Source organism: Uranotaenia lowii, chromosome 3 (genome assembly GCF_029784155.1).
Source record: "Uranotaenia lowii strain MFRU-FL chromosome 3, ASM2978415v1, whole genome shotgun sequence".
NCBI classification, from domain to species: Eukaryota; Metazoa; Arthropoda; class Insecta; order Diptera; family Culicidae; genus Uranotaenia; species Uranotaenia lowii.
In genome coordinates this window covers 108082900-108105109 of record NC_073693.1, presented here as the reverse complement: position 1 = coordinate 108105109, position 22210 = coordinate 108082900, and the positions used below count along the sequence as shown (strand labels likewise).

General features: G+C 35.4%; 1 protein-coding gene across 1 annotated transcript in view; it reads right to left on the bottom strand.

Annotated features, from left to right (window-relative positions):
* Nucleotides 1–368: 368 nt before the first annotated feature.
* The window catches only part of LOC129755605 (uncharacterized), a 63686-nt gene continuing 41844 nt past the window's right edge, over nucleotides 369–22210 (bottom strand). The window contains exon 4 of the mRNA XM_055752177.1: nucleotides 369–6489. Coding sequence (XP_055608152.1) covers nucleotides 6473–6489 — 17 coding nt within the window. The 3' untranslated portion in view covers nucleotides 369–6472. The remainder of the gene's footprint in view (nucleotides 6490–22210) is intronic.

Below are 22210 nucleotides of genomic sequence, written 5' to 3'. Positions count from 1 at the left end.
TTTTATATATTCTAAATCTGTGCAATAAAAATTGATTCAGGAATATTGATTTCAAATTTGAAATCTAGACTAATTGGAATTTATTTTCAAGCAAATTTCTAGTTAAGAGTAAGTAACATCATTTTGAATGATTTTTCAATGACTTACCAAAAATAGCATTGATTTGAATCATTCATTCTTATTCGTTTTGAAAATGTTGATAAATTTTATTAGTAAAATTTATTATTTTTTGAATTTGTGTGATAATTATAAGTATGAAAATGGTTTAGAAATCAATTTCCTTATTTCTTGCGTATTTTTGGTATTGTTATTATTTTTGGCTAAATTTGAATTTCGAAACCCCCCCCCCCCCCCCATGGACGAGTCCTTCGCACGGGCCTGCTTTGAATTAGGAAAAAATGGTGAGATTGGTGATGTTAATTGATTTTTACCAACTAAAATGTAAAAAAGACCCAATCCATCATGGATTTTCGATGAAATTGAAGGAAATAGCTTTACAGAAAACCATCACAGAATTTTTCGGTAAAATCAATTTTTTTCTGAAAAACACAGAATTTTTTTCGGCAACCTTGCCTGTGACCGGATTGTGGAATCTGTATCCAGTTTATTATTCTTGATTTTCAGTTCGGCGTTCATCAATGGGACAAAATCCTGATTCGAATCTTGGTTTTGCGTTTAAAACTAAAATTAGATTCATTTTCCATCTTCGAAACTGATCATGCTGGAACTTTAAGTAAATATTTAAAATAACACACAAATTTTAAGATTTGGATTTGAAATTTTAATTTACTTTTTATTTTCATGAATTTTCATTCATATTCACAAAGTAGTTGAGTTAATGAATAATTGAAGAAAAACAGTCATATAGAAGATCAAAGATTCAAAATTAAAATAAGAGATTTCTAGCTAAGGACTGTCTTGTTCATGTTTCTGGAAACATTTTGTCACTAACCCCCCATGAGGCGGTTCCTCCTACAGCTCTGCCAGCGATTGTGAAATTTGAAGTGCATGGAAAATTATAGTTATTAAAAATTAATAATGATTTAAGGTGGATATGAATACTTAGTTTAACTGGCGAATGTGGGATGTCCAAGAAATTCGAGAACGGTTGCCATGGACCGAGTAAATTTAAGGAATTATTTTCGTCAAGTTATGTCGTGTGACGGAATAATACGAAATAATATGAACAGTCAAACAAGCTTATCTAAGCTGTGCTTAAAATCGTAAACTCTCCGAAAGAGGTCTTACGAGATTTTCGTATTTGGTCCAAAATGTGTAAAGCTACAAAAAAAATCGAGATTTGGAGCTCAAAAGTGCCATTCTGACCATGACAAGCGGGCACGAATTACAGGCAAGGTTTCCGAAATCACAGAAAAATCTATAATTTCTCAGATTTTTGAGCAAATTTTCATCACAGATTATGTGTTACAAAACATTGAATTTTTTAGGTATTCACAGATTTCACAGATTTTTTTAAATTTTGTACGTATTCCCAAAGTTATATTTTTTTTTTCATTAAAAATTTTGAATTTTTAACTTTGTTTTGAAAAAATATGATAAGATTGATAAAGTTTATTGATTTTTCTCATTTCTCTCAAATGTAAAAAACACTCAATTTTTCAAGACTTTCCAAAGGAATTTATACTATTTCCGTCTAAGAAAACCATCACAGGATTTCTGGGTAAAATCACAGAAATTCAGAATTTTTTTCGCAAAAACACAGAATTTTTTGATTACAGGGTCTGCAAGAAAAAGGTGAATTTGATTTGAATTGGATATATCTTTCTTCTGCTGACCCGTTAAACCCATTTGAGTATTGAGTCAACTTTCACAAATTTATAGACCTGCATGTTGAAGATACCCAAGTAACCAAAAGACATATAACGACTTTAACAGAAGCATTTAAAGTTCACATTTGGCTGAGTAAAGGGTGCCCTAAAGAATTGAAAATATTTTCCCTTCCAAAGCTTGTTCCGAACTCTCAACGAACTTTAAAAGTTAAAATTGGCAATTCAGCAACAGTTGGGCGTTTCATGTACTTTTGACAATTAGGAAGGACACCGGATTTTACGAGCCGTTATTCAGCTTTTATGTTCCATACGGTTTCCATTTGTAACTTTTTGGCACCTTGGGTGATGCAGATGAATTCAGTAAAGTAAGTGAAACATCTTTAAATTTATACTTTTATAATTCCTGCAGAAAAACTGAATAGCCTTTTTCAGCTTGATTGACTTTAAAAAGTATCCATAATCCAAGCAACCAAAAGCCACACATTTACTTGAATCAAGGCATTCAAAGTTACATATTGGCTGACAAAGAGAATCAACTGCCCAATTCTCTTGAGTGAACTTTATGTACTCATTAAAGAACTTAAAAGTTGCAGTAGAGATGGATATGTACATTGTATGCGGTCCAATTCCCTTAAGTGAACAATATGTACTCATTAACGAACTTGAAAGTTGCAAAAACGATTTATATGTACTTTGTAAGGGACTTAAGTCACATAATGGGCACAAAAGTACTCAAAACGGGATTTTTTAAGTCACAAAAAGTGCATTGAGGTGCTTTCTTCCTGACTGGCTGGCAGTCTGTTTGGGCGGGTGCGCCTGCAGATATGCTTCAAAATCATATCACCACTTCGAGTTTTAGTTTCAGTTAGAACAACATCTAGACGTGGTTTTCTGGTAGCGTGTTCAACTCTCACCACGAAGGTAGGGGATCGATCCCCAAGCCGGGCAAGTTTTTTTTTCAATCTGCGCAAATCCCTTAAGTGAACTTTATGTACTAATTAATGAACTTGAAAGCTGCAAAAGTAATTTATATGTACGTTGTATGGGACTTAAGTCGCGTAAAGGGCACAAAAGTGCTCAAAACGGGATTGACTAAGTCACATGAAGGGCACAAAAACTCAAAACAGGAGTTACTAAGTCCCAAAAAGTGCATTGAGGTGCTTTCAAGGACAAATCATCACATCGAGTTTTAGTTTAGTTAGAACAACATCTAGGCGTGGTCTTGTGGTAGCGTGTTCGATTCTCACCACGAAGGTCGGGGTTCGAATCCCAAGCCGGGCAAGTTTTTTATCAATAAGTAATTTGGTAATTGAGTGACCATTCTGATGCAATATATGTAGGAAATGTAGGAAAGAAGAAATTGCGCAATTTGTCGAGTTTGGAATCCGGTGCGTGGCATCATGGCGGAACCATGTACTGAACATAGTAAGTAATCAAGAGGAGGTGATATGAACCGATGCCAAGGATGCAATTGAGATAGAGAAAGGATTTTTTGCTCATTTTACGATTTTATGGAAGCTGAATTAAACGGCCCCTTGAAGCTGAATAGAAGGTCATTAAGACTTGTTTTGGAACTTGAGAGTATCAATAAGAACTTAAAGTTTGAGCTGTATAGAACGTACTTCATATTAATCATGGGGCTGAGTATCTGTTTTATGGGACTTTTCGTTGCTTGAGAAGAACTCAAATTTGCAGCTGTCTGCCATGCTAGAGATATCATTAAGAAGGGTGATAAAGCATCTTAAAGCTCGTTGTTTGAAGCTTTTAGTTACTTGGATACCTTTGTTAGGGTTTTCTGTTCAGTAAAAATATGATTTTTTTGTCCATTGAACATCAAGACAAAATTCAATTTTGTCTTTTTCAGAAATCTTGATTATTTTTTGAAACTGGAGGACACTCATCTTTGAATGCAACTCTCAATGATTGAACTTTTGCTCGCAATTTGCATTTCTCAATTCAAATTTCCAATTAAAAAAACGCTTAAGCCATTTCTTCGCTTGGCCCTCGTTGACAGAACCCTGATAAAATACCTATGATTCTAAAATTCTAGAATGATCTAAAATTCGAAATTTTAATATTAGAACCTTTTCCAACGTCAAAATAATAACGAACTAATCCACGTTTTCGTTTTGATGAATGAATCGAATCTCCAATATTCATAAACAAAAAATTCCACCATCTGCCGTAAATTCTTTCCAAGTCAACGTTCTCGTTTCCGGACTTCGACTTGTCCCAATCGGAGAAGAGCAAACCGGAAGATCGACCAGAAAGTTTTACACCCTCGAATAAATTTTCTCAAGCATTTGAATGGGCTTCAGCAAAGTTGAGAAGAACGATGAAACAAACCCAATGAAACTAGGCGAGCGAGCGTCATTTCTGTTTTTTTTTTGCTGTTTTCATTTCTGTGTCAGTCTTCCATCTGCCCGAGTCGAGTGTCGATTCGGTTCAAAACTACAAAAAAAGTTTTTCCTTTATCGGCATCATCTTGTGTCCAAAAGAAAGATTCGAAAGCTGTTCCCCCGAAACCGGAAGTGGAGCCCCGAGTTCGTTTCTTCTACGGTGTGTGTGGTCACCAGGTCACGCAAAATAGTTTTCCGTGCTTCCATTCAGGAAAATATATTTATCATTCCCCTGATGGCTGTGGGAGGAAATCGAGTTTCCTTTCTAAAGCACAACACTTGAGAAGCGAAGAAAAAAATAGAAAAGTTTCAACTCGACCACGAGAAGTTGAAGGAGGTCCGGGACACCGAAATTCGGAAAACACACAGTCCGCTTCACCAGGAAACTGTGTTTAATCAGTTTCCGGTAGGAAAACTGTTCAGTCACTCGAAGCGGCGAGAAGAAACTGAACGTCGTCGGTCGTTGGTTTCATGGTTGCCGAAAAAAAGCCAAACCAAGACCAAGTTTCGAATGTTGATAGTTCTTCTTGGAGAAAGAAAGAACTTTCGACTGTTTTCCCCCCATTTGCATGATGACTTGCTGTTTAGTCAAACGGTTTCGGTTGTTGGTTGCTGGCCGAATTCATTCAAAGATTCAGTGGCAAAGTTTGAGTGTCTTTTCCCCGCAGTTTTCGATTCGGTGAAACTGATAAAACTGTTGAGCAATTCAAATTGGAAGCATTTTTCTCTTGATACTTGACTGTGGCTTTTGTTTTCCTAATTTAAAATTTATGATTTTCCCTTGAACTGAACCTTAACTTGTGGCATATATATTTTTTTGTTTTTGTATTTAGTGGGTTCAGTTCTGATTTATGAGGTCCAAACCGAGTTGAGACTTGACTAAAAAGTCCGCCCATACTGCTTCACCATTATGTTTTCAAATAACTATGGTTTACATTTCTAGTTAAATTTTGCTTAGTAAAATTAAACATAGTCATTAAAAATCAAGCTATGCTTTGTCAATATTATAATTAAGAATCCTATTTGTTAACTGAAAAACCAGAATGTTCCAAATTCACCACAAATTCATGGCATTTGTTTGCCCTTCTAATTATTTTCCAACGCATGAGCAACCATCTAATTTACTCTAATTACAGAACTTTTTTTTTGAATGGTCGCTTAGAAACTTTCATATTTGTACCTTACCATCTGTGTGTAATTAGAGGCTGGTCGGGAAAAATACGCCCTTTTTGATCTTTGACTGTGTTACTAATTGAGGCCTATTTTGTCGAATCTAATTAAATCTAACTAAACATTCAAAGGGTTCCATATGACAATTTCTAATTACTCAAGGTTTCCATGCTCAATTCACATCAAGTGTAGACAACTGCGAATGCTACAGAATTTATAAAGCTTGAAAAAATCGCCTGAAGATAGGCAACGAACTGTCAATCCATTCGAATTAAAAGCTTCGGAAAAATGCATAGAATTTAATCATTGAAATTACTTTCAAAAGTTTGCCCCTATTTGATGTGCTGTGCTGTATCACATTTTCTCTCATGGAATAAGTTTTCATTTCAAAGCTGCAACCGGGAAAACATTCTGGATGAAATGACACATCAGCGATCTCTATACAGTTTCAGTTTCCGAATCAGATAATACAAATTAAAATAAAAACTCTCTCCTATCTCTCCTTTTCTGGTGGCACCGGGTTGTCCTTGCAGTAGCTAGTGAGCTCCTAAATAATTAACCATAAACCTGGACGTTCAAACTTTGCGCCAACTTCATCATCGCCATCATCATCACCATCATCGACATCAGCAAACAGCATCATCACTCTCGTTCAAATTAAAAGGGCTGCCCCACTTGTCCACGTGTAGTTCGGGAAGGATTTTTTTTCCTTCTGTTGATTCAACCTTAGGCACCGGAACTAAAAGCCTGCCGGCAGCTAGCTGCTGGAAATCGTTCCTCTCGGGGGTTTGTTTTTGCAAATGTTAGATCCTGCATCCTTGAATCGGTTAGGAAAAATTTTCCCTTCCATCTGCAACCCTGGAGTTAGGCAGCATTTTTTTGTTACTTTCGGAAAATTGCCGTTGTCGTTCCCGGATTTTTTTGTTGCAGAATAGTTTGTTGCTGATGATGCTGCTTGGCGATCTAAAAAATGACTTTTCACTCTTTCACTTTTTTTCTATCGAACTCTCTCTCTCTATGTGTGGGTTGGTGGGTGGTCGGTAAACTAGCCCTTTTGACCATCGTCATCGTCGTCATCATCCTCCATCAGCTGTTCGCGGTCCAGTTGATTCTTTAGTGCCGTAGCGTTCCTGTAATTAGAAAAAGGGTAGAAAGAGGGGAAAAAGTTGGTTAAAAATTTCTGAGATGTCGAGGTGAAGGAGAAAAAAAAAGTGGAACTGGAGCTTAATTAGTTCGTATTTATATGGTTGCTGGCTAGATTAATTGAGGAGAGCAGTGGTATAAAAATAGTTTGCTATAAGAGATTTTTTTTGCTTTCTATATGTAGGTAATTGAGGGGAAAATGTTTTGCAATTTACAAAGTTCAATTCATAAGGGATCCCGTAAAAACTCTTCTGTAATTATAAGTTATTAAATAAATGTCAAATTTAGGATTTTGACCATCGACAGTTCATCATTGCTTAAACATTTTCAATCTAAATTTTCATTAGAGTCAACTCCTGTAGTTAAACGAGCTTGTAGACGAAACAAGAGAGCCTGGACAAACTCCTAAGCCGATGAGGGAGAACGAGACAGACAGAACTGATCAGCTCAAACGTTGGACTGAGCATTTCGAACAACTCTTCCGAGTTGAGCGCATGGTATCGATTGCATCCCTGATGAAATGCTGAAAGCCGACCCTGCCTTGTCAGTACAAATGTTGCACCGTTTTTTCGCTGACATCTGGGATACTGCAGCATTTCCGGCCGACTGGATGCAGAGTATCCTCGTAAAGGTCCCGGAGAAAGGACCTAACAGAGTGTGGTAATCGGCGAGGTATAACGTTGGTCTGGGACAACCCGCAAAGTACTCTGCAAAGTGATCCTGAACAGGATCCAGGAGAAAATCGACTCTACCTTCCGACGGCAACAAGCTGGATTACTATCCGGACGATCATGTGTGGACCACATCACAACGCTACAAATCATACTGGAACAAATCGACGAATTCCATGACTCTCTTCTGTTGGTGTTCGTTGATTTCGAAAAAGCATTCGACCGACTGAACATGGATCATCTTAAATCTGGACGTACTGTTTATTATACCATAGCGCTCCTAGTTGTCGGATCTGGAATGTTTTGACAGTACTTTGTTTTGGAATGTTTCTTCTATCTGTGCTGAAAATTTCATCACAATTCGTTTTGTTTCAAAAAAGTTACACGTTATTGAAGCCGCGAGACGAAAATTGATTTTGGACACCCATGTTAAAAACCCTACGGGATTTCGAAATCCCGTGCTCAGCGTTTTCAAACGTTTCCGCGAGATGCATACTATCGATCGGCAGGTTCATACCAAGCTTCATAGAAGAACTAAGGTAAGCAACCAAACCGGACATTGAATCGAAATGTAGTAGCCAAAGGACGTGCCCGGAAATTATACAATAAGGTTCTAACGTAGTACGACGGAGGCATCATCATGGATGACGAAACGTACGTGAAGCCACTGATCGGGTTGATGTACCCAGCAAGTTAAAGTTCGTTTATGCTGATAAATTTGCAATAAAGTGTTTGATCAGGCAAGGTACTGGCAGCTGCGGACGGAAAACCTTGGTTTTTGTGACAAACAAGACCATGGACTCCAAGATGTACAAGAAGGAGTGCCTGAGAAAACGTATTCTTCCGAAAATTAGATCTCACAAAGGACCAATAAACTTTTGGCCAGATTTTGCAAGATGTCACAAAATCAAAAAGGTACTACAGTGGTATCGGGACAACGGGGTAGATTTCGTCGAAAAGGACGTCAACCCACCCAACTGCCCTCAATTTCGCCCTATCGAAAAATATTGGGCAATTTCCAAGCAGAAGATGAAGAAGAGTGGTAGGACGACTCGGGATGCAACAGAGATGAAGAGATGATGGAACAAAATGGCCGCTGAGGTCAGCGAACAGGATGTCCTAACTATGATGAGTGGTATTCGACGAAAAGTTCGAAATTTCATGAAAACCAATCTACCTTTTTAGTACAACACATTTTTATTTCGTTTGATCCATGCTTTATAGGTGGGGACGATAAAAAATTTTAGTATTAGTTCGTTGTATCCATCCCGTTGTTTATAAACGATTGTGACGTAACGCGAGGCCATCACGAAGTCAAGTATTAGGCTCCAAATGTAGCCATTGAAACTTATTAGGACGAATAAGCCTTATTACTGTTAAAGTCAGAAAACCTTGTAATTTAATGACCTTGGTTTATTATTTAGAACTCATAGCGACGCTGTGCTACGCGTCAGAATGGATAAGCGTAAATAAAAGGGTGCTTTGATTGTGATTTTTTAAATAAAATGAAACGTTGCATGTCGTCGATGAATGGCGACTTTAACGTAGAGAACAAAAAAGATATTTACTAATACCTACATATTAAATACACAGACATTTTTTTTTGACTATTACGTGTCACTGAAACTGCAACCTTTAAAATAAATCAACCTGTAACTAACAAAACCTATAATTTTAAATTGTTTTCCTTGAAAGTTAACGGAGATTCATTTATTATTACAGCTAATGTTTTGTAAAAAAAGTTGTACACTGAAAATTAAATGTCACGTAATTTGTTTTTCGACCTGTAAAATTACGGTAAATGTCCTGCTCCTTTTTGTTACAGGACATTTGCGTAATTTTACAGGAAATAATTTTTGCTGTGTACGGAAGTAACAAGCAATGATACCAAAAAAAAAAACGTCGAGACGCTCATGAATGTTTGTGACGTAGCAATCAAAACATTGATAAAACTGATTCTCACACTCGTGCAATGGTAGTCTTGTCCCCACCTGTAGCTAAACCACAAGGAGCCTGCATCAGTTACTCTATCAAAGATTTTGGAAGAAATTTCCTTGAAATCCAAACTGTATTTCCGTGCAATAGCTATTGGAAAATCGAACATTACACAGTGTAGCATTTTGCATCTCAAGTTACGCTTCTTGAGCATGAAACAGTAAACAAAAAACAATCAGTTAATAAGCATCAACCAACTACACAGCAAAAATTATTTGCTGTAAAATTACGGCAATATCCTGTAACAAAAGGAAGCAGGACATTTACTGTAATCTTGCAAGTCGAAAAAAAATCGCGTGATATTTATTTTTAAATAAACCGTTTATTTTACAGTAGGTACTGTAAAATTTTGGTGAATGGAATTGTTTAGGTGAATTGCTTGCTTGTTTAATTTTGATTATCCAGAAATATAACCAGAACCACCGGTCGAAAGGTGGCAAAACTCGTATGCAGGTCATCGAAGGAACACCATGGTGAAACAACTTTTTGGCCGGCCACGACGGATTTGTCTATCACCGGACCCGAACTAAACAAAATCGTTCGCGCGATTCTCTTGACGTTTCTTTTATAATACCTTAATGGAATGCACGTAATTTTCAGTTTATTGGTTTAAAATTAAACAGTAATTCATTGAAAATTACAGCAAATGCCCTGTAACAAAAAGGAGCATGACATCTACAGTAGTTTTACAGGTCACAAAAAAGGTACGTGTTTTCATTTACGTGACACGTAATTTTTTTTACCTGTAAAATTATGGCAAACGCCATTTTTTTTTGTTACAGGACATTTTCTGTAATATCAAATGATTTTCATTTAATTTTGAAAAAATTGTTGAAAATTATGTTTTTTTTAATTACAGGTTCTATTAATTTAGAAGAAATCATTTTCAAAGACACGTAATAGTCAATTTTTTCTGTGTAGTAACAATCGATCAATAAAGGCCCATTTTCACTTCTCGTGAAAACGAACGAAACGAATGAAAATTTTTATTTCATCAAAAACTCAACAACGCGACTTAACATGTTTTCGTAACATGGTGGGATCGATAAGGAATGGTTGAAATATGGAAATCCAACTGGTCTTGTTGAAATGATGAAATTTCCGCGGTGAAAACCGGGGGAAACGGAATAAGAACAGTTCTAGAAGGTTAGGGAATTGGCGGAATTTTGTTTTCATAACTCGTACTCGAATATACTTCCATGGTAAATTTGTTTCATTTCTGCTCGATTAGTTTTTTTTGCTTTTCAAATTCAAATTCAAAATTATAATTTATTTGTTCTAAATTACAAACATACATTTGAAAATTGTTCACAATATTACTATGTCACAAACTACATTTTCTTAGAAGTATCTTATCTGAACTAACTCGAAACTTTTCTAAACCTTGCTTAAAGTTTTGGAATCAGATTTTGTACGAACTCTAACTTTTGTGGAGATTGCTTGAAGTGTGTTCATTTTTGAGCGACGCACACAGGGGTAAAACATGAAAAAGGCGATCAAAACTATTTTCCGCCAGAACTGTGCGTTTTAGACCTATAGTGTCTTCGAAACAAATGACCAGCATTACAAGGGCTAAAAAATTAGTTTTTTGAAAAATTGATTAATCCACCTAGTAGTGAGTTAGAAAAACTAACTTTTTTAATATCCATTTTAGAGCTGTATTGTCTGAGAAAAGTTTTTAGCTTGTACCAATTCTAGCAACTTTGCTTAAGAAGTCATAGCTGTAACATTAATCGTTTCAAAGTTATGACAATTTTTAGAAAAATAACACCAATTTTCAGTTTTTTCAACATAACTTTTTTGTGCGTGATTTTTCATAAATAATATGTTCTAGAGAGTTTTGAAGACAGAAAAGTTGTACACTTTTGCTGAATATACTGTATAGAAATTTTGAAGTTTAAACGAGATATCTTAAAAATACTTAACAAAGATAGTCATTTTGAACTGGTTATATCTCCTGAGTTCGGACGAGTTCGGTTACATATTTTGCTGTTTTAGAATTAGACAAGTATAGCCTTTCAAACAATATACAATTCAAAGTGGCCAATTGTGACCTTTATAGTGTAAATGTCAATAGAAGTGAGCAGAAAGTGAAGTTTTTATACTAATTTGAGCATAACTATTACTATTAGGCTGCAACATGTAGGATTTCTAAAAGTAGGCCTACTTGAACCACTTGGACTTGAGATGGTAGATGGGCTCAAATTAGTATAAAAACTTCATTTTTATCTCACTTCTATTGACATTTACACAATGAAGATCAAAATTGGCCACTTTGAATTATATATTGTTTGGAACGCGATACTTCTCTGATTGCAAAACTGTAAAATATGTAACCGAACTCGTCCGAACTCAGCAGATATAACCAGTTCAAAATGACTGCTTTTGTTAAGTATTTTTAAGATATCTCATTTAAACTTCAAAAGTTCTATACATTATATTCAGCAAAAGTGTACAACTTTTCTGTCTTCAAAACTCTCTAGAACATATTTTATATGAAAAATCACGCGCAAAAAAGTTATGTTGAAAAAACTGAAAATTGGTGTTATTTTTCTAAAAATTGTCATAACTTTGAAAGGATTCATGATACAGCTATGACTTCTTAAGCAAAGTTGCTAGAATTGGTACAAGCTAAAAACTTTTCTCAGACAATACAGCTCTAAAATGGATATTAAAAAAGTTAGTTTTTCTAACTCACTACTAGGTGGATTATTCAATTTTTCAAAAAACTAATTTTTTAGCCCTTGTAATGCTGGTCATTTGTTTCGAAGACACTATAGGTCTAAAACGCACAGTTTTGGCGGAAAATAGTTTTGATCGCCTTTTTCATGTTTTACCCCTGTGTGCGACGGCTCCTACTTCTTCCCGAAGTGTAAGTGTGCCCTTCCTCATCGGTACCATTTGTCGAACTTCCGTGAGATCCCTTTGAGAGCTGCCTTTTCAAACACGCTTTTCCACTTTCGGCTTCTACCATATCCGTATCAACGTCTGATTCACTGGATGACCTTCGAGATTCCGATTGGATCATGTTGAGTGACGGACCTGATTCTGGTTTCTTCTGCATCGTAGATTTGAGAACTTCCGAATAACTGCACTCATCTTCCGCTCCCAGCTCGTTTTTATCCAAAGATACTTTCTCGTCTGGAATTTTCTCCATTTGTTTGTTCGGAATGACGCTTGATTTGGCTTTGTTCTTATTTTGAGGGCACTCAACCTTGAGGTGGCCCTCACACTTGCAAAGGAAACACTTTTGCTTTATGCCTTCATAATAAAGCCGTCCCCTTCGATTGAGGAAGTAGCGATATGTTGGGTTTTTTTTACGTCAATATAGATACCTCGGACACTAGTGAAAAGATCTAGTTTAAGATCGACATATTTTGACAAAGCTGCGGTTATGTCGGAATTGGTAACCTCCGGTGGTAAAGACCCTTTCATACTTTGTGATGCCTCCAGCCACACCCATCTTCAACGTAACAGTTTCTCCAGTCGAATATTCAAAACTGTGATCCTGTGGATTTTGCGCCACCGCATCTTTGAAAGCTTCCCGCATAAGCAATGATTATAACCAAACGTTACCTGAAGAAGTCAAACGACGATTTGATGAAGCGTAAAAAAACGTTTAGCAAACGGTTATTGATATAGTAAAATACATTCCTTGAATCGTGAATTTTGATTTGATGTTATTTTAAATATGTCGTTAGGTTATGTAATTGTTAAGAACTGTTAAGACACTTGTATGGAAGAACCGTTCTTCAAACAGTTTAGATATCGTCCAAAAATCGATCATGGAAACCATAATTTGATATTCAAACTGTAAATGTTAAAGTAATTCTTGAAGTTATTTTATAAATAAACACTTTCAATAAAAGTCGTAACACGATTTGTCGTAAATATCGTCCAACGTAATGCGTACGTTATTCGGAACCGTACGTGAATAACACGCACACATATGAACACATTTTGGAGTTTTCGGATTGAAAAAAACTAAAAGTTTCCGGGTTATCATTTTATTTGCATAATCATTATCTTATTGCATACCTTATACATTATGAATGAAAATTCCACACATTAATTTATTCCTCCATCAGGGGTCGGATGTCCGTTTCTGATAGCTTCCACAGTCCATTTACTTGTGCCGAAATTAGCAGCAATAACAGCAATAGCCTGAAAGAAAAAATAAAATTGTTCTCATTATTCTACTATATCTAAGATACTTTCACTAATTTAGTTTTTGCTACTTATAGTTTCGTTGGAATGATGAAAAAACAATGAAATTTATGACCTACCTGTTACAAAAAAAACAGCCCGATGCTCCTCGCCGCGGTGTTGAAACTTTGACCTGCATCGCACCGCCAAAACCGCCTCCTGGCTACTTGATTTTATCATCGTTTGGAAAAATAGACGGATTCGGAAGATTTAACCGGCAAAATCTCCGAAATTGATGGCACTTCTTTGCAAATTTCGTCACTTTGTTTCCGTCGAGAAGCAAAACAAAACCGCGGCAAACATGGCTGGCGTGGCGAAGGGCTGCAAACAATCAGTGGTGCCAAGTGAAAAGATTTTTCAAAAACACATTTTTTATCATTAAGATTTTTTGAATCATAATTTATATTAGTTAAAGATACATGAGTTTAAAACAAGATAAGCAAGTATTGAGTCGAGGTAAAAATGCCTAAAAAAAGTTGATTTTATTAAATAACTTTTTTGGAGTGCAGTCTGCCATATCAATATAGACTTAAAATTCAGACAATGTTGCCCGACCTCAATCAAATACTGCTTAAAATGCTTTTTGTAGGGTGGAAAAAAAGTTTTCAAAATGACAACGGAAGTGGGAAAGAGAATTTCAGCAATGTTTTCGTGAACATATTTGCATTATAAATATGTTATGGCATCTCAGCATCTCAGTCAGTTTTTCCGAGATTTACGTCGTTGAATTTACTCTATACAGTCGCATAAGAATATAAAAAAAAAATTAATGATTTCATAAATTTCAACTGAAATTTTGCAAAATCGTTTGGCATCTCTGATACGCATTCCGTTCATTTTCGACGTGCGTTTGACAGAAAGCATTGACGCTATGGATAACGGTTCGGGATCATTTTTACAATTAGAGAAAAATTGAAATAAATCGTGTAGACCATTGGTTCACCTTCCCAGATACCATCACTTTTTCACATGAACGTTCATGTTTCGTTTTAAACGTTGTCGAAGTAAAGTTTAATATAACAGCTACTTTTTCAGAGACAATCACTATTTCTGGAGCTGTACATGAATCGTATAGACTGTTTGAGCTATAGTTTTTTAGTATGCGGGTTCTTCCGATTTGAACTTTATGAAAAGTGAGCGTTCTTCTGCTATCTTGTATGTCGATTCCATAAGATAGCTTATCTGCTGCAAACGCTTTTACAAATCGGGGCACTTCGTACAAACTTGGTCCTGGTGCTCCATCCGGGAATAGAAACGATAACGTATTTTTAACTAAACTGTCGGCCATCGTAGAACAAGTAGTCGATCAGCTTCAAGGTTAGGGTACTCAGAACCGCACTTTATTGTTGAAGAGCTCATGAGATATAGTTGTTATCTCGACAACGTCTGATCATCAACTGAAATTTGAACAACGATCGAGAAAATGCACTTCAAAGTGGCTGTGTAGCATAACTGTTCATATATATTGTATATATTTTTTAAAGAGTTTTGACTAAGTATGAAGGGGAGATAAGAGCATAACGAGCACGCGAGGCGAAGTGGACATCTCATTTTCTATAGTAGTACACACTACGGTTGTATTTATTTCGTTCGAAACCAAGATCCTCCGTGTTACAGGAAAATTGTTTAAATGACACTGGAACTGTCAAAAAAACAAGATGTTTTCCTTGGTTACAGGGAGATAACTACCCGATCAGAAGAGAAAAGCAAAATTATATGATCTATCAAAATGAGATATATGAAAGTCCATGTAAGCATAACTAAATCTTATCACCCCTTGATAGGATTATATCAAGATTATAACTCAATCAGATAGGATTTAGACAACAGGAACAGATTAGTTTTTCAATTATTTAATTTATATTGAGAGAAAAATTTTCATTTCGTCCGTGGCGTGGATTGGATTATAAACATATAAAATAACAAAGAGAATAAATATTTACAGTACCGTTCATAATTGTACAGAAATTGGAAGCTAGCACACTGTCAGTTCGACTTTGAACTTCCATAACTTTTTACTCTGATGATACTTTTAGATCAAGTTTTTTGCGTTAGATAGATCATTTATCACACTATTATAACACAAAATTTAGTTTGGGTGGCCTGAGAAACAGTAATTCTACGAAAATCGGACTTTTTTCATTCAAACTACAATATCTCTGAAACTACGCTACATTTTTTGCAGAATATTGCACCTCGCGTAACTTTTGATCTCATCGATAGAACTTTTCGAAAACTTCAGACATGCTAGCTTTATATTTCAACAATCACTCTGCAAAATTCCAATTAAAAAATGTAGCGTAGTTTCAGAGATATTCTAGTTTGAATGAGAAAAGTGCAAAAAGTCCGATTTTCGTAGAATTACTGTTTCTCAGGCCACACAAACTCCAAAAAGCTCGAATTTTGTGATATAATAGTCAATAGTGTGATAGTTGATCTATCTAACGCAAAAAATTTGATCTAAAAATATCATCAGAGTAAAAAGTTATGGAAGTTCAAAGTCGAAGTGACAATGCGCGTGCTTCCAATTTCTATACAATTATGAACGGTACTGTACGTTCCTTCAATCTAAACAAAGAAAAATTTTGAAATATCCCAATTCCATGTAATTTACGAGCGAAAAGCTATCCTGAGCCTGCAGGAGTACGTCTAATCTCCCTGTAACTCACGGTAGAAATCTGGTTCGAGCCTACAGATTCATTTGACAGTTGTTTTATTGAGCTGTTTTTCTTTCCAAAATCGTTTTCAGCTTTTGAAAATACACGACGACATCGTCCCGATCACAGGATAAAAGATTAAGTGTGTGCGTATTTTCGTAAATAAATTTTAAATTTATATGAGATTAGTTTTGTTGTTCCTATAGAATTATGTTTCATCAAAAAAATCAATCTTCTGTTGTATTTTAAAGAAATATTAAAAAAAACCAATATGCTTCTCAAGTGAATAAAAAATTGAAATTTTCAAGCACCGAAAAATGAGCTCTCAGGATCGATAAATCATCTTATTCAGCTAAAATAATTTGTTTTAAAGTTATTCAAAGTCGATGATTTTTTTTTTGAAAAAAACATGCTTCGAAAAAAGGGTTTAAATCAATTATTAAGAGCTCGAAAAATAAAATTACTTAAATAACCTGAAGTTAGAAGCTATGTGTTGCATATATGAAGTATAAAGATAAAAAAAACGCAAAATGTGGTGTAAAAACCTTAAGTTTTAATAAACAAACCGCTAAAGCTGTTCCAGACACAGTAGAAAGTTTTCGAAAAGTGAATTGGAAAGTTGACGTAGTTTGTGACATTTTGGCATTTTGTGATTTATAAAATATGAAACACATAATTTTTGACGGCTATTCAAATGTAGCTGTTTTTCGAACTTTTTACCAATCTGAATTTTCTGAAACTATTTTAGCACCAACATTAGTCTTTACACTGGATTTAACGCAAGTTTTCGCAAAAAAAACTGTATGCACAAGAAAGGGAATTTCATACCTGTTCTAGTGATATAAGGAGTGTATTCGAAAAAAATGCAACACTTTGTTTTGTGAGTAATTTATGAATGCACATTTTTGTAATGTTCTGTCAAGTGATTTTAAAAAAAAGAGTCCAATGAAGAAGTTTTTTGACTTTAATAGTTGGGCAACACGCAGCGCATTTTTTGATAACGTTTTCTGTTTCCTGTAGGTTGACCTTCAAAATTGCTCAAAATTTTGAATTTGGTCGAAGTTATAACAAATTTAGCCGCTTGTCCTCCTTCGGCACAAAAACTACATATTTGACTTTTTATTACTCCACCACAGTTTTTGCGTAATGGAATGATTCCAGATCCAACTTAAACACAGTATAAATTTCGTGGGACCTATTGAAGTACTTTTTTCTGAGGGATTTTCATCCTATTGGATGATTTATCCCATCAGCTATTACAGTACTTTGCAGAGAAAACGGTCGCATTTGGAGGCAGTCTTCTTTGTATTTTTAGCCATTCATCGTGTCAATTGTTATGAAACACTGACTTATTTGCAGTTTCTACAAATGGCGCCCTCAAGTACTAGACATTATATTTTTCAATTTTTTCTCCTTGTTTATCTCACGGAAATACGGGCGAGACTTGTAAACGAAAAGTTTCTGGTTGGAAACCTGCTAGACGACCTCTAAAGAGCTCGTTTTGCTGTCCATTACGAAGTTTTTCAAAATATCTCCCCACTAGCAGTCCAAATATTTTGCGCACGATTTGACCACCTCATTTTGTTTATCTTACTGCTGGGCAGCATTTCTACCTTGTAGAAATAAAATTAGACCTGTTTATGAGTCAGCTTTTTGAACCAGTTAAAATAATTCAACTTTTTTCATCACTTCCCCTATTAATATTTTCGGATTAAGTTAGAAAAAACCTCTCAAATTTATTAACTTCATGGAAGCAATCATCTTCGCTTTTATTCAAACTTAAGCTGGTTTCTCTAGGACTTCTTAAACAACTGGCCAATGTAAACTTTGGTCGAATAGTTGATTTCCAGCTGTTTTGAGTCTCCCAATGGGACTTCTCTGGATTTTCCTCGATCCTGCCCAAAAAAATTTGTCAATTTATTTCAGCATTTGGCGATATCTCAAAAACTACTCGTTAGATTATCATCAAATTTTGTACACGTACACATTTCACAACTAGCTAGATTCACAGGAATTTTCATCAATTTCGATCCATGCATTCAAAAGATATTCACAAAACAAAGTGTTGCACTTTTTTCGAATACACTCATTAATATTTTTTCTATATTTTCAACTTACAATAAACAAATTTTGTATTTTCAACCTTTAGTTTTGAAGGCCTAATTTCTGTGCCTTCTTTCATATTTATCGAAGATCGACACCAGAACGACAAGAGAAAAATTTGTACCAACCGATTCATTTCTTTTCGCCAGAAGTGGGTTTTGAATGAAAGGGAGGAGAAAACGATGTTGAATGATTTCAACAACATTGAAGAAAAAAAGGAAAGGACTACAAACCTGAATCCAGCAAAGGAACAGAAATTCAGGTGAAGGATGTAAAACCATAAGACTTAGGAAAAAAAACAAGCGCGTGGGTGTGGGAGGCAAAAGTTTCGAGTGATCTTCAAAGCAGTTTGTATTTTTAACCTCTTGTTGCCCCAAAAACCACGGAAGTCGGATGGACGGAAAAATCCGTCTGGCAAGGGGAAACCTTCAGGTGAGTTTTGTTTGCTGATCAAAAGGATAAATTGAAATTATGTTTTCGTTCCTGGTATCGGGCTGCAATCTGTTACCAGGGTTTTTCCTGGGTTTCTTCGAGGGAAATTGTATTTTTGTGTTGTGTTAAAGTTGACACTCGAGTCGAGAGCAGTGAATTCTAATGGAATTGAAATATTCTGTTTGGTTTATTCCGTTTTCAAACTATGACGATCGCATAGTGAACCAATTCCTCAAAATAATTTAATTTTATGAGCTTTCTGTAAGCAAAAATGTCACAGACAACAAATAATTCTACGAATCCAACTTTATAGCCTTCAGCAGTGTAAATACTTGACTGGTGAAACATATTCCACTCGTCAAACTTTTGTCCGGAACTTGTCACCGGGAGTCATTTAATTTTATGATCCTGGGGCGACATACAGGCAACGACTCTTTTCCAGCAGGACATGACGTGTTACGTGTTTCGAAAACATTCTTCCTGTCTGCTTGTTTTTTTTTGGAAATTGGGCCCAGTTCCAATTCCGGTTCTTGTCTCTTGGCGAATTGATATGCAAGAGGGAAAACTCATTTTCCAAAACTTATTTTGATTACGCTATGTCAAACAGTTCAATAAAAAATAACTGCAAGGCTTTAATCTATTTTATTTGAGCAAGGTTCGACAAATAATTTAATTGAAATCCCTTTTGAATTTTATCAACTGTTTAGGTCTTCAGGACGTTCCATAGAGAGAATATTTTTTAACTCAAGAAAACCCAGATTTTAACAATTCCAAATCCTGTCCACATTATTGAACATTATCTCGAGTCCATCATGAGATTAAACGTGAAAATTTTACATCCAAGCTGTGAAATAAACGATAAACCACCTTTTCAACCATCGTCGGTCGCTACCGGAAAAGCAAACGTAAAATAACTTGATCCCCATTCGACGTTTCGCCAGAACCGACTCATAAAACAAACCTTTTATGTGCGCTGCTTGCTAGCTAGTTCACTCCGATAGGATGAAAGAATCCCTGAATGAAGTACACGCTAATTAATTAATTGCAAACCGGGCCTGAGCTCAAGCCCAAGCTCCAAACCAGACCAGACCAGACCCTAACTACAAGGTAGATATCTGAAGGAAGGTGCCTTTTGCCTACAACCTATCTCTGATGCTTCTCGCTGGGGAATTTTCATAACAGCATCACAGTCTCGCTCGCTGATGGTTTGTGTCCCTCTTGGGTTCGACTTCCTAGCTCACGTGGGAGTTTCCTCGCTAGCATCATCTAACAGTTGATAAAGAGATTGCCGTCAGTCAACAAATCCATCCTTCCAGGCGAACGGTTTCTTGTACCTTGGACCAAGTGAGGAGAGGGGTGGGGTAATCAGGAGCTAGTGCCTTTAAGGTTAGGAAGCTGCTGCAGCTTGAATCGTTACACCGTAAAATTAAACCACTCAAAAACATCAATGATAATCAAAATAGTCAAATTTTGACAGTTTTTACAATGTTTTTACATCGTTTTCAACCCTCTACTGAATACGAGCCCACATATGGGTTACAAGTTTTTTTTTTGAACATTTTTTAAGTTTATTTCTTAAAGACCAATAAAATTACATAGTTTTCAAATTTTCTTAAACTTTAGAAAAATAGTTTTTTACAATTTTTAGAAGTTTGAATTGATTAGAATATTCTTACTCATTCAACGACTTTCTTCGAAACTGCAAAACGATTTAAGTTATGCTTTATCTCTAATACTCTCTTGAGTGTCATTATTACACTGTTGGAAGTTTGGCGGTTTGTAACTCTATTCGGATGCATCCAAAAAAAAACTTGAATCCCTCAATGAATTCTTGAAATCTTTAATTTTGGATCATTACTTTTTCATGGACGCACCCTGAACGCCCAGAAAAAAAAAACTCCCTAATAAGACCTTTAGTGTCAATTTTACACTCCTTGCTTAAAACCGCTGTATCTCTCTTGTTTCTCAACTGATTTTAACCTAAATTGCCTAAATTTGTCTAATTTCGATACCGACGGGTGAGCATAAACAAAAACATAAACGCAATCGTCCGCGAAAATTTTGTGAATTTACTTTTAGTTTTTCATTTATCATATTTTTGTGAAGTATCGCATCGCTCATTTTATAACACCACTAGAATCGATATGAAATAAGCTTTCTGGTGAAAATCTTGCGTTAATATACTCAATATCCAGCGTAAAGTTGAATTTAAGTTCAAGAAAATCTGAGAAATTGTAAATTGACAAAAAGTTAGAAAACAGCTACATTTTAAAATTCGTCAAAAGTTCTGTGTTTTGTATTATGACAATCTAAAAATGACAAAATGTGCCAAATTACAAAATTTATCTGGTGTGACTTAAAAAATTTTGATGGCTCATTGATTGAAAAAACGGTTTTTACAACACTTTTTTACATTTTTGGTGGTAATGATCTTAAAAAAAATAAATATCCTTAGGTGCAACGGATAGTTTCTTACTTCAACTTTCTTGGACACTAAGTGAATTTTTTTGAGTATTTCGTAGCATATTTTCCGGATTTTTTCCTCAGACTTTTAATAACGGAAAAATTAAGTGTCGTAGCTTAATATTGTCTGCGATTTTGTAACAACTTGTTGGGAAACAAGAGAGATATAGAGGTTTTAACCAGGAGTGTAAAATTTCACTACAGGGACTGTAACGGGTACGAATTTCTGAGACGGATGAGAATTTAAAATATCAAAGATTCCAATTGATTTAAATTTGCCTCGAAATTTCGTCTAATGTTCTGATTCTGTCTTGGTACATTTCGTACCTGAAAATATGAATACATTTTTCGAAAAAGATACAACCAGCTCAACAACGGGATTCGCAATTCTGATTCAGTACAACTGCACGTTAACCAATTTTGGTAATTTTGACGAAATTTTGAAGCAAATCTAAATCAAATGGAATCTTTTATATTTTAAATCCTCATCCGTCTCAGAAATTCTTACCCGTTACAGTCCGTGGAGTGTAAAGTCCAGTCGGTGAGCCTTTGTATCTTTCTCGAAAAATCTATGATATTTACGGGTTATGTTCTTCGCTTCATTGATTCCCATGTTTCTCGAAAAATTTCGATCATCTTTAAAAATTTGAAAATTCCTGTATTTTAAGAATAGGAAAAAAATGAAAAAAAAACGTCTATACTTTTTTCTATATTTTATCAGAATTCCAAATAAATCGCAGGCTCTAAAAATTTTGATCATATAGTTAAAACCTGTATTTTAAAAATCATTGAAATCTTGGAGAAAAATTGCACATTAGAGTGCCCCGAATGACCCGACTTTTGAAAAAGTTATACGCTGTAGGCTACAATTTATCCTAGTCTTAGTGCAAGATCTCATGTCAAATTTGGGCCAGTTCGGATCACGGAAAGGTCGCTCAACGAGTCTGAATTTTGTATGGGATTTTGAGACATTTTGTTCGGTATAAACATGAAAAACCAGTTTTTTATCAAAAACATTGGTTTGCTTCGGCCGATTTCTTTTAAAAAAAGTTTTTCTTAAGGCCCGAATTATGACAAATATTTCATCCGAAGACTGCAAATAGATTCGAGTTGAAATAAAAAAGTTATTAGGCTTTAAAAATGGGCTTACTTTTTAAGGGTGATATTCATCACGCGTTCGA